At 42.0% G+C, this 15,959-nt stretch overlaps 1 protein-coding gene across 2 annotated transcripts in view; it reads right to left on the reverse strand.

Annotated features, from left to right (window-relative positions):
* Positions 1 to 2,973: 2,973 nt before the first annotated feature.
* Positions 2,974 to 15,959, reverse strand: part of LOC102795032 (fidgetin-like) — a 31,501-nt gene continuing 18,515 nt past the window's right edge. For both annotated transcript variants that reach the window (XM_087836500.1, XM_087836499.1), the window contains exon 3: positions 2,974 to 9,266. In XM_087836500.1, coding sequence (XP_087692626.1) covers positions 6,991 to 9,266 — 2,276 coding nt within the window. In that variant the 3' untranslated portion in view covers positions 2,974 to 6,990. The remainder of the gene's footprint in view (positions 9,267 to 15,959) is intronic.

Consider the following 15,959-nt stretch of genomic DNA (forward strand, 5'->3'; position numbering starts at 1 on the left):
ATGTGCACATCTGATACAGTTTAGGGCTCCCTGTATATAGCCAGTGTGAGTTACGGGGTATTCGATTAGTTGTTTTCTGTAAGCTGACCATGAGATGATACTAAGGAATGGAAGTATAGACTTCATGATGTCACTGTTTTACTCAAGTATTAACGTGAATGACTGTTAATATATATAAAAAAATTATTTCAGCTTTAATGAGAGGTAATGTCGTGGTCTATGACGTTTATTGTACATTTTTCAATTTTTCATTTTTCATAACCTTTTGTTCGACTTTCTATTATACTACATATCATAGTTTCACTGTATTATGCTTTAATGTGTATTTTGATCCACACTGCATGGGCAATTGTCAGCTACATATAGAAAATAGGCAGCACGATTAATTTCAATTGTATATTTAAATACTTGAGATCGTATTGTTATTTTTCATCAGATAATTTAAATTAGATAGGTATGAGTTTTCAAGTTATATTCAAAGTGAAGCAATGTGCCCCTGATAAAACAAAGTAAAGGCACTTAGCATGTGTTCGCCTAGTTAAGATTCCCTCTCAGCAGTAATACAATGTTTCTAAGTGTCTGCTGGAAAACAAGTGGAAGGTCAAGAACATGAACAATAGATGTTGATTCCAATTATGTGTAAAGCATTGAACAAGATGCGCTAATGATGGCGTTGTAGGGAGAAAAAAGGTGTTTATGTGCTACTCTCCCAAAGCCTGTGAAACAGTTTATTAAGCAAAGGCTTTATTTCCATAAAGGCTGATAAGACTTCAAATGATTCACTGAAAAACAGTCCTGGCATCAGCACAGCAAAGCGGCGTGTGTATTTATCTCTCCCGACGTTGGGAGACAATCAAGACAAAGATGATAGCACATTTTGAAATGCAGCACAGAGACATAATGAGATTGCAGCTACTTCAGGAACAAACCAGACAAAATGTTTTTTTTTTCTTTTTCATAAATGACTCCTTGTTTTATTCACACGCACCAAAAAAGGGCCATCGTTTTCAATTAATGAAGCAGGGAATTGAGTCCGAGGTCCTGCGGGATATGGATTAACTACGATGGCTTGAGGGCCCAATCTCACACTGAGTCTGTGCTGTGGTACTGCGTGGAAGAATTTTTCATTGAAGCCCCCCCCCCCCCACCTCCTACTTCCAACTCATCCATCCATTCCTCATCCTAAGGTGAGTTGCTTCAGTGCAGACCGCTATTAGTGGTAGGGGGAGATAAAACTGTAAGTGTTGCTCCCAATTAGTGCATCAGTGACCGCTCTGTGCCTCCTCCACGGCGAAGCCTGTGAGGAAGGGAAGGAAGGAGGAGAGAATGAAAGATGGGAGGAAAGGATGGCAGGAAAAAAGAGAATTGTGTGAAGATGATGGCCGTGGAAAGGAATAAAAGAAGTGAGCTGGTTAAAGAGCTAGCGAGATAAAGACAAGACAAGAGATGAAACAAAGTGAGGATAGAAGAGGGTGAGTGGCGGTGGTGTAGGTGGAGGCGGAGGGAGACAGAAAAGTGACTAAAAATGGCTTAACCATTCATTTTGAGTGGCGAGACAGGTCCTATTAACATTTAACAGCGTTTGCGCAACTTGGTGTGGAGGTTAGGATGCAAATGAGGAGGAATTAAAACTGGCCAGAGGTTTGTCATTGATGGATTGCAGTCTGGCGGTACTCACCACTTCCTAGTGTCCATCACAGACGATTACTGTATAATTAAACCTTATTTCTGGACTCTCCGACGCATAATTACTTGTGTGGGAATGTAACCATCATCTAAAAGCTCCAGCAAAATGCTTTAGCATTTAGTCTGGCAGGCTGCAGTCATTTCACAAGAGCAGCTAGACAGATAGAGCCATCTGATGATCGGCAAAAGAACAGTCACTTTTAATAAGAGGTGGGAAAAAAAATATTAGGCGACAGTGTGCTGATTATAGGAAAATTAGGCTTTCAACTGGTAAAGTCCTTTGTGTTATTTGCATAATTTATTCCAGCTTTACCCCGTTCAATCGCCTCCGATTTTTTTTTCTTTTTTGTGAGCTGTGGGCAATTTCCTCTCATATTTGAATAGATTGCACATTTAAGACTACTTAAGGAAAATGATCACTTAACATATTTTAATTGTTGTGCAAAAGACTGAGCGAAGGTGTGAGGCACAGCTTATGGAGGGAGGAGGACCTTTAGAAAATGAAGAGGACAGTGTTTTGGCAGATAACCTCGGGGTACAAACGCACACACGGGAAGAATGTAAACCTTGAAATTGTGAGTAAAGCTCAAGTCCGGCTGCTGGACTTAATTTTCCAATAACGTCACCTGATGATCAACCATAGCGTCATAAATACGGGTTATTTCTTTGTGTCCGAAAAATCAGATGGGGAAATAGATGTATATATGCCATGAATTATTTATGATCATAGCATGTGTAGCATGTGCCAAAGTGGAAAAATAAAGAAAACGGCACCCCTCGATGCACTTTAACCTTGTGACGTGTTCGAGTTTTCAGAGATAATTACGGAGGCTACGCGGCAGCTTCCCACACTTCACCAGTAGCTATATAATGACACCTAGGAAATATAGCGGGTAAATGCACATCATTTTCTTTAAGAGCACTCACATAATCCAAATTCTTTGTGATGGAGAAACATAATTAATGCTTTAATGTTTTGGTCTAGCCACTCTTAGCATTGCAAGAGAAATGAATTGTTACATTTTAATGAGAGAAGCGACAGCGCTGGCTTCCTGTGCAACACGGATGATTTTATAATTGCACACAAGGGTGACTAACACAAGGCTCATTAAGGCGATTTTTCAGCTGGGCTATTTTTTGGCAGGACAATACATTTATTTTTCCATTTTACTGATAAATAAATTCAGTTATTAATCTTTTACCTCCAATTCATCCCTCAGAGCCTTAACTTTATGCTTCCAATAAAAACAACAACAACAAAAAAAACATACAAGCTGTAATCTCCCAAGAAAATGTCTTTAATGAATTGTTTGTTGCTGCTTGTATCTCAGATTACATGAAAATACATTTAAGTTGACTGCAAGTATGGCAACATATTCACACATATAAACAAGTGGTGCATTTGTATTGTATGTATAGATATGTACAACAGAAACACATTACACTCTGTTTTAAAGTTGTGCAAGTGTGTTATATATACTAACAATTTATAAAATTTAACACACTAAATCAAAAAAAATAAAATTAAATAAAAAGAGTGTGCCCATGTATATACACATTCACACGCGCACAACCACAGTACTTCACAGAAGATTAAAGCAAATGTATTGGATTATACATTTCCAGGTCACGTTTAGGTTGACCCCCAACCGTTCCCCCGCCCCCTTTACGAATCGCTTGTGTGTTTTCACGAGTGTGTGTCTGTCTCGGAGAGGACACGTGGTAACACACACAAACGCGCACACGCACACTAGGCTATGCTGCAGCCTCCGGTCGCACCATCAGCTAAATGTTTTTAAGTACAGTCATCTGAGGTAGACTGCGCAAAACTTCATGGTGTTATTCTTTCCTCCTTTTTTTGTCTTTTTTTAAAAATACATTTTCCACAAATGTCTGACATTTGTAAAAGACCTAAATCAAATACCACGTGTGTTTTGTAGCCATGAGGTAGAAATGCTTTAAAGAAGAACTCTATTTTAAGAAAGGAAAAAAAGGGGAAAAGATCAGCACATCATGGAGAAAAAGACATGAAAAGAGGACCGCTAAACACATAACAAACAAAGCGTAGCACTGACCAGTGTGTTTCAAGTGGTTTGTCGGTCGGCTTGTGGAGAATGGCGAGGGATAGAGAGAGAGAGGAGGAAAGGCCTGTGCTACTGTTGTGTGCTGTGAAGTGCATTAGTAGGTTTTTCTGTCCAAAGGGACTCTCTCTCCAGAGGATTTGCTGACAGAAGGAATTCTGGTACAGATTGTTTTGAGGGTGGTTTTCTGACGGACCACTCTGCTTTCCCCCCTTGTGCTGCTGCTGCTGCCACGCTGCCTGTCTGTCTCTCTTTTCCATCAGTTTGCTGATGCTCAGCAGAACTCCCCACCCCCACCCCACTCCAGGTGCTGAACTGATGGTGCCTACGAGATAGCGACACGAGGCATACACAACAAGCAGCTCGTACCTTTGGGATATTTTTCTTATAGAAAAATCAGGAGGTACGATAAAAAGGGTAAGACTGATCAGCGGTTTAGATAAATAAAACACCAACTAAATAAGTGCTGTCAATGCCGTTGAGAAATTTCAACAACCCCCCCCAGATTACACACAAAACGCTTTAGTGCACGTGCAATAGACTTAAGTAGTCCCATGCCACAACAGCTCCTTAAACGGTGGCGAGGAAGAGACAAAAATACATTCCAACATGATACAAAGGGAAACAGATATTGTTCAGTGATGTAGGCCTTCAAAACTATTGCCAAAATTCCCCACTCATGTTAAACGGTATGAACTCAAATGTATGTAGATCGTGTGCTTCATACCATCTTAGTAACTTGCAAAAAAGAAAGACAATACGGATACAGGAAAAAAAAAGCGCTGATATTGTTTAGAATTGATTTGTTTTTCTGGGGTGGTCATCTTAGATAAAAAAAAAAAACAGAATAAAACACATATATATTCCAACTGCATATACCTCCTGGCTGACCGTATTATGGTTATGACAACTGCCGTGCAACCGAATTAATTTCTTTAAATTTCTACTTTCCACATATGTAATTTACATGAGTGGCATCTCATTCAGAAGCTAATCGAGTTCAAATACAGCTAAACATGGTAAGCTAGTTTCCCTAGATGTGGATTAAGCCTAAAAAACTAACTTTTATTTAAAATCAATGAAGATGAAGAATTTGTTTGTCTACAGCTAAGCGTCATCTGTGTCTTGGAAACTGAGCCAGTGTTTAACAAGGGGAAATCTATGATACCAAAGTCCAACTGAAATCATTGTGTCATCTTCTACAGCACAACTATCTCTCAAATTAGGTTTTTTTTGTTGTCTGTCCCCAAAAAACGTCAAAGTCGGTAACATTACTCAGAGATCATTGCTAAGAGGGCCTTAGAGGTCACGTGACTAAATCACCAAGTTTTTTTTTTTTTGTGCAAAAACTGTAACCATGTTCTTATATTTCACTTCTTATTTAATTTCATTTTCACAATGAAAAATAGACTTACTATTAATTTTCATTTTTTATTTCAAAATAAATACCAGTAATTGTTAAAGACCTCAATAAAATATAGCAAATAAAGCAATAATGTAATTTTTGTAAAATGTTGCACCTATACAGGTATGATATGACCCATGTTTTCATAGTGCTCCTATTTTAGTCACAGCATATTGTTACAATGTCTGATTGGTGTTTATGGTTGTATGAACATGTTCTGTTCTTTTAATAATATCAAAGTTAAAAGTTAATTTAAAAGCATATTTATATATGACATTTGTTTATATTGCAAAAAATAACTAAATATGATTTCAGTTGGACTCGGTAAGGGCAATATCCAAGCCTCGCTTTCTTGATGCTGACTGACAAACATGCTTTCCTCAAAACCATGCAAGACCAAGTCAAACAATAATGTAATACCCACACAAAAAGACAGTATTTTTTCTTTGATATCACTGATATTTTGGAGAAATACAGTTATTTGTTCTCTTTATGAAAGATAGCCAAGTCTACAAACATTTGCCCGTTAGCTTAGCATTGCAAAATCCCTGCAAAAACACTGTTAAGTGTTTAAAAAGTTAACTGGTTAACTTTAACATGCTGCAGTCTAACAGGCTAACATATTTTATGCCAAGCTAACGTAAACAGCTGTTGGTACTAGCCTGATCTCTCAGTTAAAAAAGCAAATAAGTATATTTATATGAAGAATGATTCCTTCCATTTAAGTTCATCAAGATCAGAGAATACCTCGCTTAATGTATGATGAATATTTTGCGCAGGAGTTAGCTGATAACTGATGCGGTTCCATGCAGCTAAACCATATAGCCTAGATCATGTATTATAGACAATGTTGATTATGGTTGTTTTAATTAATGTACAACTCCCACCACCCCAACACCTGCCCATCTTTTAAAACCCCAAAACAACACAGTTTTATATTTTGAAACAGCAATGGGAATAGCTCATAAGGATTGGTCAAGTAGAAACAGGTAACTAAAGCACCTGCAGTGAGGGGGGGGGGGAGGACAAAATGTTTTTACTCTCACTATAGAATATGTTCCACGAATCCAGAACACATTTAGTACATTCATTGCCACCTCTTTGCTATTTAGCCTAGTCTTTTGAGGTACACCTAACACTGCCAGATTCTCCTCTCAGGTCTTAGTGCTTTTCGTGAAGATGTCTTGAGGTACTGTACAATTCACAAACGCTTTCCTGAGTGTTGGTTGTTGGTTTGTTACGTTTGCTTGTTTTGCAGACACAGGATCAGAAACATGGGTGAGAGTCAGGGGCCCAGGCTACTGCAGCCCAAATGGATTTCTGCTCTTAGTAAGACAATAAAGGTCGATTGACCACCACCCAATGGTGACTGTCAGTCTGGGTCTTTCAGACATGCCGCTGAAGTTTTTAAAGCTCTTAATAATTATCAGCTCATGCCATGAATGTAGATTGTGAGGCAAATAAACAAATAAACTCAGAAAGCACCACTTCAGGCACTTGGATAGCCAACTAAATCTCAAGAACAACAACATAACAATATATACACAGACACTGGGGTGTCCTGTCTGAAGCCAACTTGCTTGCAACGTGTAAACAATCCCTGGCTTTCTGGAGTGTCGAGCATTCAAATTAAAACTCTTGTTCATTAACTGCAAAATTGCCAGTTGTCTCATCAAAGCGACTCTCTTGGTGCATCTAAACCCTGCTTGCGAGAGTTTGTGTTGGCCTTTTGTGTGCCTTTCACCTTCAGCACAATGCTTCTGCCCTGAGGGGAGGAACTGTGGAAACCTCTTTTTCTCAAGGGCGGGATCTATCTTTTCACTGACTGCAACCAAACATTTTGTTCCACTCAGTATAAGTGTCAATCTCTTTCTGCGATATACTTGCTTGGAATTTACAAAAGACACTCTCAATGTCCTGGTAGGTGAGGGGCCTGATTTGTCCCCTGGGCATCATACCAGTCATGTCCACGCCCTGTGCAGAGACATGTAACAGGCCTACAAGAGCCTCCTGGCAGAGTCTGGCCAGATCCAGTCCTGAGAAACCATCTGTACGCTGGACCAGCAGCGCCAGCTCCTCCTCGCTCAAACAGTATTTGTGCTGAGATTGGGCCAAGAGCTGGTTCATGATCTGGTGTCGAGCTGCGCTATCCGGCAGAGGCACCAGGACCCTCCGGGAAAAGTACCTGCGCAGTCCTTCATCCATATCCTGTGGTCTGCTTGTGGAGCAAACCACCAATACTTGGTTGCCTCCATCCTCGCCCGAGCCCATAAGAAGTGAGTCTAACTGGGCAAGAAGTTCACCTTTAAGTCGGTTGATAGGGCTCTCTTCACTGAGGTGGGCAGACAAGAGCATGTCCACTTCACTAATGAACAGTACTGAGGGCTGCCGGCACCGTGCCACTAGGAATGATGCTCGGATGATTTTTTCTCCATCCGCCAGCCACTTTGTGGCCAGTGTTGAGCCGCTGAGCTGTAGGAATGGTGCTCCCAGCTGACTGGCCAGGCAACGTCCCAGCAATGTCCTGCCACTGCCTCTGGGGCCAAACAGCAACACACAACGTGGGGCTGGTCCTAAACTGCTGAACATGTCTGGACGCAGAATGGGCCACAGGACTTCTTCCTTCAGGGTAGCCTTGGCAAGTTCTAGACCTGCAATGTCACTCCAATCCACTGGGGGCCCCTGCTGTACAATTTCAGAGGTAACCATGTCCAGGAGGTGAGGATCACTGGTTTTTAGTTGTTCTTCAGCAGGCCGGGAGTTGGAAGTGGAGGAGGAGGTAGGTCCAGGTGCTGAGTGAGAAAGGTGGAGACGGTGGTCTTCAGGACCTTGCTCACTGAGGGAGGGGGAGGTAAAGCTGGGAATAGAGTCTGCTGAGCGGGAACCCCCCAGGGTGGAGGAGACGTAGGCTGGTGGAGTCAGAGGCCCACCAGTTGCCTGGCTGCTGTACTTCCTCTGCTGCTCTGATGCAATGGTGGATTGTTTCTGAGGATTAAAAGTTAAAGATGACTTCTCAGCACTCCTGTCAAACCCACCACCACCGGCACTGTTGGAGCCTCCGTTTGTACTGCTGCTATCTGCTACCCTGTACATGGGACTCTCAGCTGAGCTCCTTGCCTGACTGTAGCCAAAGTTACCATAAGAGGGGTCTATCTCTCCTTGACCTGTCATGTAGAAGGCTTTCCTCTTTAGTGAGTTGGAGGAGCTACTGTTGAGAGGGGTTGGGGCAATTGGGGTCAGGTTGTGGCTCTGGTATGGGTATCCAGGTAAAGCAGAAGAGGGAGCAAGGGGTGTAGGTGCAGCAATGCCTGAGGGAAGGTACGAGGAGGGAGGGGGGGCTCCTCCAGGGCTATATCCTGGCCCAACTGAGTTTTGAGCTGGGTAGCCTGCTGGGGGGTAATTATAACTAGACAAGTTGGGGGAGCCTCCATTGTAAGCTGGGACTATAGTGGGGTGGGAGGGTGGAGGAGGAGGTGGTTGCAGTAGCCCAGAGCTGTGCAGTGGAGATGGAAGTGCCGGGGCGGGGGTAGACTGGGAGCTGTAACTGCTGTGTAGGTACGAGCTGCTGTACGCTGGGCCATATTCCTGAGAGGGCATGGAGGAAGAGTGCAGGGCAGTTGCTGTGTGGCTCCCACAGCTACTGCTGGAGTAGCTGGGCTCACTCAGGGTGCTGGAAGCCAGGCCCGGAGAGCTGCACATGCCAGACACCACCTCTGAAGCTGCCGCAACCCCCCCTTTCCTGACGGAAATGCCCTCTGGGATGCAGCTCATGGGGTAGACACCATCCTGCCAGGGCTCAGATTCACCTTTCCGTCCATTCATCACTCCTGGGACACCAGGCGTCTCCGAATATGAGCCCGGCATGTCCAGAATACCAGAGTACTTCTCGGCGTACTTCTTGAGCAGGTTGGAGGCAGTGAGTGCCGAGATGTCGTCATTGGCCCAGGCATATTGGTAGGTGGCCGAGCGCTGCAGGTGGCCAGGTACTGCCCTGTATGCCTCAGCCTTGTGGGCTGGTGAGCGCGTGGTGGACGAAATGTCGAAATGCTGTTCGGCCCACTGGCTGTGCTCAGGGGTCCACTGCATCTTTACGCCTGAGGAAAAAAATGACAGAGATGCGTTAACACACTGTCAAGCTAACATTATTTGAACAATAATTAAAACTGTCCAAGAAGGTGATATTTGTCCAGAGGCGTTTGGTGTGTTATTTGGTGTGTTATTATGGATTTGCATCCAACTAATCAAGATTTGTTAAATCCTACAGCTCACAAGGACTCTGAGAGAACATCAGCAGGTAAAGTGCGGTACAGAGAGATGCTGGGATGGCTGGTTACGGCAGCCTAATGCACCCTGGCCAGACCAATAAGACAGAGGCATTGAGGGTCACTCTATAATCCCCGGCTCATCTGAAGAGGCTGGAGATGGGTTTGAAAATGCGCCTCGCCGAGTGCCACAAAGCAACACACACACACACACAAACACACACCGCTGCTTGTGGTACTTTCATTCAATACACACTTAAAGACAAACCTGTGCTCAGACACACAGGCGTTTAAAAAAAAAAGAAGAAAAAACATCTATGCCTGCACTCCGGCATGCAGACGTCCATGAGCACACGCGCACGCACGCACATCCACTGACCCAGACAGACAAACACAGGCACACACGCAGGAGCTGTAGCGAGCTATGAATTACAACACATTGTGTCTCAAGCTTAGTTCCTTTCTGCACAGCTCCACCTTGACCTCTCTCTCTCTACCATTCTCTTTACCATTCTGTCTGCCTCTTCTTCATGCCTCCCTGCTGCCTTGTTTTCACTCTCAGCCTCTCTCCTCTTTGCTTTTGTTTGTTATCCATTTTCCACCTCCCCTCCTGCTAGATCTGTCTTTATTTCTCTTCACCTCCTTTTATTCAGACTCCATCTATTTCGATATATATCTCCACTTTTCACTCCCTTTCTTCGAAGCCACCCCTCCTCTTATTTAGTCCCTCTGTGCTCACTTCGCCTCCCTCCCCTTCCCTCCTTCCTTTGCTCCTTCTCATCTCAGACATACTCACCTGGCTCTCCCCTTTATTGCCTCAGGAGGCTGGAGAGCCACTGTTTCCTTTAATCCCAGCCAATGCCATCTGCAAACACTGACAGTCACACAGTGGCTCCATCGTTGTCTCACTATCAAAGCCGTGGCACTATCAAAGGCTGGACTGGGCGTAATCACAGCAGCCGCACAGCAGATTGAACCCTGTTTGATTTGACTTAGTGCACACAAATAAAGGATAATATCGGTGTCATTTAAGCTACTTCCTCCGACTTATTGACTGGCAGCGGTTGCATGTAGAGACCCACAGCTGGGGGTCTAGTAAGCAATCCCTGTTTCAAAATTGGTTTATGTGTGTGTTTTTGTGCTTGTGTGAATAAAGCCGGCACGCACAATAAAATGCATTCACGGAGGAGCAAATCTTCCCTTCCTCCCATCCATTTATGCTACTGCAAACACATAAACACGGGGAAAAAAACGCAGAAAGCAAGCAGACACAAACAAATACACGTTCACTCTCTCTTGCTCTCTTTTCCGAGGCCCTGTGTTTGTTTGGTAACAACACAAGCAGGGGTGGGGGTGGGGGTATCCCTAGACTCCTATTTCCTCTCTGATTCTTCTCTCTAGCCATCTCTCAGCAGACGCCAGTGGCTAATTAGCAGAATGGCGATCTGCTAATTGTGTTAATTTACAACATTTTAGCCGAGGGGAGTCTTGCCGGGGCTGGCGTGCCCATCACCCTCCCAGTGTAGCGAGCAGGGAACACCTCAGATAGAGCTGGGCGAAGTTTTGTACTAGCTAAGAGGCTCTTTTAATATTGAGAATATATTAAGTGAAGGCAGCAATATAAAAAGGACAGTATTTCTAAGAGGAAATTACATTTCCAAAAACAGGAGAAAATAAGAACAACGCTCTAGACAAAATTCAGATTTCACACCAGCAAAGAAAAATTTAACAGATATTAAAAAAAATGGCTGCACAACTGCCAAAGAGCACTATTTGCAAAGACAAAACGCTACAAAGTCACATTCCTCTGTGATGATTCCAATGCGTTCATACAGCAGTGTAACCATTTTAATCTGAGTAGCTCAGAGAGTCCACAGAAAAAAATTAATGTGTTTCCAGGAGTCCATCAGAGGGTGCAGTTTTGTTATTTTTCTTGTTATTTAGTCAGTAAGCCAGTGTCAATGAGTATTGATCAATCCTTAATAGAACAAGATCACTGAAAATATTAAACAATTCGAGGCTGCTCTCAAGCTTGTATTCTAAGCATCATGTCTGATCCGTAGCCAGGAGCAAAAGACTGCACATAAAGTCTGTATAGTTCCAACATTAACTTTTAAGCATTACCAAATAACTATAAAGCAGATATGGATGAGGACAACAGATTCAGCCATGTCTTCAACTATCTGTAAATACATGTATATATTTATTATTATATTATTTTTATTATTTATTATAGACCTTTTCTTACAAACGAACTGTCCACTCCCCATCTGATTCAGGGGCTATAATCACTGTATATACTTTCAGAGTGACTCTCCTCTCTGCAGTGACACAGACCTACAGTGAAACAGCATCGCTGACACAGGGTGATTCTGCAGCGTGATTCTACCACAGAAAAATCCACCTTCAGATGTTTCTTAAATGGGCATTCAACAGTGCTTCAGTTGAAGATTATGGACATAACATAATATTAATTTGGTATAGTGCAGAGCAAGTGGCAGTAATTGTTATAAATATATATTCTATGATATGACACATATTCTTTTTAAAGAAATTAAAGATATCACACAATCTCTGTAATAGATGACACCATCTCGGCTGAAATAAACATTTTTCTATAAAAACTGAACAGAGGCTAACTATTGACATCTAGTATTAATGTATAGAAAAAACTGTATTTTAAGGCTTTGGGGTTTGTTTTTTTTGCTTTATTGTTAATGCCTGAGTATATATGTTTAACTTTAGAGAAATTCTCATGTCCTCTTGCAGCCAGACAATAAGCCGAAGCACAAAAGCTACATCAAAAGAAAGTTAGCAAGAGACGACCCTGTTAATCTTAGCTAAAACAAAATACACATTTAAAATAAAATAAAAATCAACTTCAAATGTACACTCAAAACATTTTACTTTCTTAAATATTGCCATTCAAAAGGATCTTAATGTGCACTTGATACAGTAAAACAATCAAATAGGTATGAGTTATATCAAATAAAAGAGCTAGCCAAACTAGCATTAGCTAAGCTTAGCTAATTAGCTTTTTCTATCCATTATCATTTATGAATGCCACATCTCAGGTATAATATATCAATCACATATACATAAATGATAAATTGCCTTCTTTGTCAAAAAAAGTAATGAATGCATTTTTACTGATGTGGTGTATGTGGTGAAAAAAAACCCCCAAAGAAAAACAACGCAGCTAGCAAAGCTAGTGTAGTAAGGTGCCACACCTTTGGGGTTGCTACTTTTTAATCACATTAATTAACATAATTTAAATCTAACTATTAGCAGAAGACACAGAGAGATTCTAAGTACTGAAAAAACTGTTCATTTTCTCTTAGACTTATCTGTTGATGACATTTAGGTAATTCGGCGTACCTTTTTATCTAGCTGTGTTATTAGCTAAAATACTCCAGCTTATCTTATTACACAAAATAATTCAAAAGAAGGTGTGAGGATAGAAAGAAATAAGAGTAATATATAAAAATGATGAAGGTAATAGAAATGAGGAAACACAAAAAACAAAGGCCTTCTAAGTCTCAGTCTTCACTCCCTGTAACCCGACATGCACCAAACTCTTATGTGCTCTGTTTAAAGAAACACGATCTTTCTAATACTGTCATTAATAAAGATAACATATATAAAAAGAGTATGTCAGGCTCCATCAGGGCTTTCATCTCTTCTATAATGAGGTTAATGCAGAGAAGCAGTGATTACCCCAGCAATGCAAATGAAGGCCAAACGATAACTTGCACTATTTAAATAAGGTAATAGCGATTACGCTACGTTATTCAAATGAGGACGGATGCTTTGAACTGAGCACTTTGAACTTGCTGCTCCTTCTCCAAAACATATGGAAAAGATGGAGGAGGACTGACTTTGGTATCATTCAGGGGTGTATCCTTTAATTCAATGTGATGTAAACCAGGGGCAATGAGCAAAGCAAAGCACCCTAATGTGATGGTGCAGGTGGGGTGGGGCCTTACTACACCCCTTTACTTGCTATGAATGACCTTGAAAGACATTGAAAGAAAGTCATTGAATTCATTGTCAAAGGGCGATTCAATATCCCTTTTTTCTCTGTGTTATAAAAAGCATCACACATTCATTTTCACAAACAGTCAAGGCTCTTTTCTTTAAAATATAAAATTGTTCTGTTACTTGTGGAGCACAATTTGGCCTTTGGCTGCAGAGGCCTTCATTAAGGTTACAAGATTACATGCGTGGGGCCTCCGGCTTAAAGATTTAACAAGAAATATTTCCATTCATTTGTTTTTGGTCTCGTTACAGCACTTTGATCGAGCTGCAAGGCTGCAGACCTGGCCGACATATTTACAGATCATTTGGACAGACACATGCAATAAGGTGTGCAGTTTTTTTTTTTTTTTTAAACCAAGAGTCGTACGCGTTGCAGAGAAAAAGGGAGAGAGAGAAATCATGCACTCGGGTGAAACATCCAGCAGAAATCTTCTCCACCTTCTGAAGCGTCTAGCCTGCCAGCTTTTTTCACCCCTCTCCTCCAGCCTCCACATAGAGAAGCCTAATAATTCTCATTACACTCGGCATCCATCTGCATCAACAGAACTGCCTATTACTCTGTGTGTGTGTATATGCAGTAAACAGCTCTTTAGAGAGAGCTAATGAGCTCTTTTAAGTCTGTCTGCTATGTGATTCTGCAAGCGGGGTGTCAGAGCAAACTGCCCATTTCGGTAACGCCATAATTAAGCCGTATGTGTATGTGTGCGTACGCGAAAAAGACATGCTGGCACACATGTTTCCACCGCGTGCGTATACACACACGCCAAGACAAGGCGTACAAATGTGCACCCCTCTTTGTCTTTCTAACATAAACACTCACCAGAGACCTTCAAAAACAAACTATTGTGTCGTAATTCTTTTTTTCCCCTTCCTTTAAACAAATGTGTTCCGGCCGAGCGTTGGAAGAGAAAGAGGAGGACGAGGAGGAGGAGGTGGAGGAGTAGAAAGAGCTGCATGACAAGCGATAACTTCATCAAGAGAGACCCGTTTTCACGCACCACAGGGGAAATCTAACCAGCCAGTTATTCAAATCCTTATCAAATACACCAGAGGGCATCTTTTAACCCCTAAATCACGGCACAAAAAAACCTCAGTACACAACATACAGCACGCAGCTATTGTTTAATGACATATGTGTGTGCATTTTTCTATGCACGCAGGCCTCGTGTGTGTTTGACAAATCTCCGGACTGCCTCGTTAATGAGTCCGGCACACTGTGACTAAGCCACAGGCTACGCTGTATTGGCACACAACCTACAGTAGAGAGTCAAATAATGTGATTAGGTCCTCCAAAAGGCAATTAATTATAAAATTAGTCATGAGCTGGTGTCTCTCTCGCCCTCGCCCTCTCTCGCTCACACATACATGTGCGCACAAAATCAAAACTGAAATCATCTTTATTCTTTGGAGCAGAAATTGCAATCCAGAAAGTGACAGAAATGTTATTATTAACAACCTTATTTGAACCGAGTCCAAACTACAGACAGAAGTGTTGCTTGCAGAAATTTAATTTCATTTCCATCCTCCATGACAGACTTTTTTTCTCTGAAAATAGCCTGAATTCACATCTTTGAAGCCTTCGATTCAAGTCCAGCCACAGCTTACCATTACAACGACTAGTCTGCCGCAAAGCAACGACAGTAACGACAACAACAACAACAGATAAGGAAGTAAACAGAGCGAGTTCAAAGTCTAGACGGCGAGCACTGACCGGGAGAGATGAGCTGTCACTAACTCAAAGACGGTGGGTGGGGGTGGGGATTCTGTAAAGATGACAGCTCGGAGCTGCGATATAAAGATATTTGACAAATGACAGCAACTTTAAAAAACTCTAACACCCATTGTAATCAGCGATCTGTGACCTTGGGATAAGTTTGCACAGCCAAACCAGCAAACTCTAAAATATTTCTGGAGCAAAAAAATAAATCAATCTGTTTTTGACATTTTCAAAATATGAGGGCATGTTTAATGACGATACCAAGTTTAGCTTACAGGAGAAATCAGACCAAATCACCGTAAATCTCTAACTAAATTCCAGAGGCGTATCCTCGTAACCCCTGCCTGCCCATATCAGATCTTCCTTAAAGCTGTATAAATTGACACTGTCTAAATTTCCTTTTACTAGACAGACTATTGAATGGGTGGGTTAAATGGGTAGGGCGCAGTTAAACAAATGCTCTGGATCAAGGAAATTGTGCGTGGCTTCTTTTGTCATTCAGAGAGGAAATTGAGAGATATTCGGCAGGGGCTCAGCGCTGCTAACGCACGACATTCATCTATAATGCACTTGGCCTGTCCGTCAGATACTCCATTTCCTGTGACTAGCGCAGCGTGTCTAATCACCCAGCTCCATGCAGGGTTCCTTCCTCAAAGACAGCCCCGCACACACACACACACACACACAGAGTACAAGTAAAAAATGAAGACAGACACATGCACAATACACGCACGCACACATTGAGCCCACTTAGGCAAAACAGATTATTC

This window comes from Neolamprologus brichardi, chromosome 23 (genome assembly GCF_056152115.1).
Source record: "Neolamprologus brichardi isolate AB-2024 chromosome 23, ASM5615211v1, whole genome shotgun sequence".
Classification (NCBI taxonomy): domain Eukaryota; kingdom Metazoa; phylum Chordata; class Actinopteri; order Cichliformes; family Cichlidae; genus Neolamprologus; species Neolamprologus brichardi.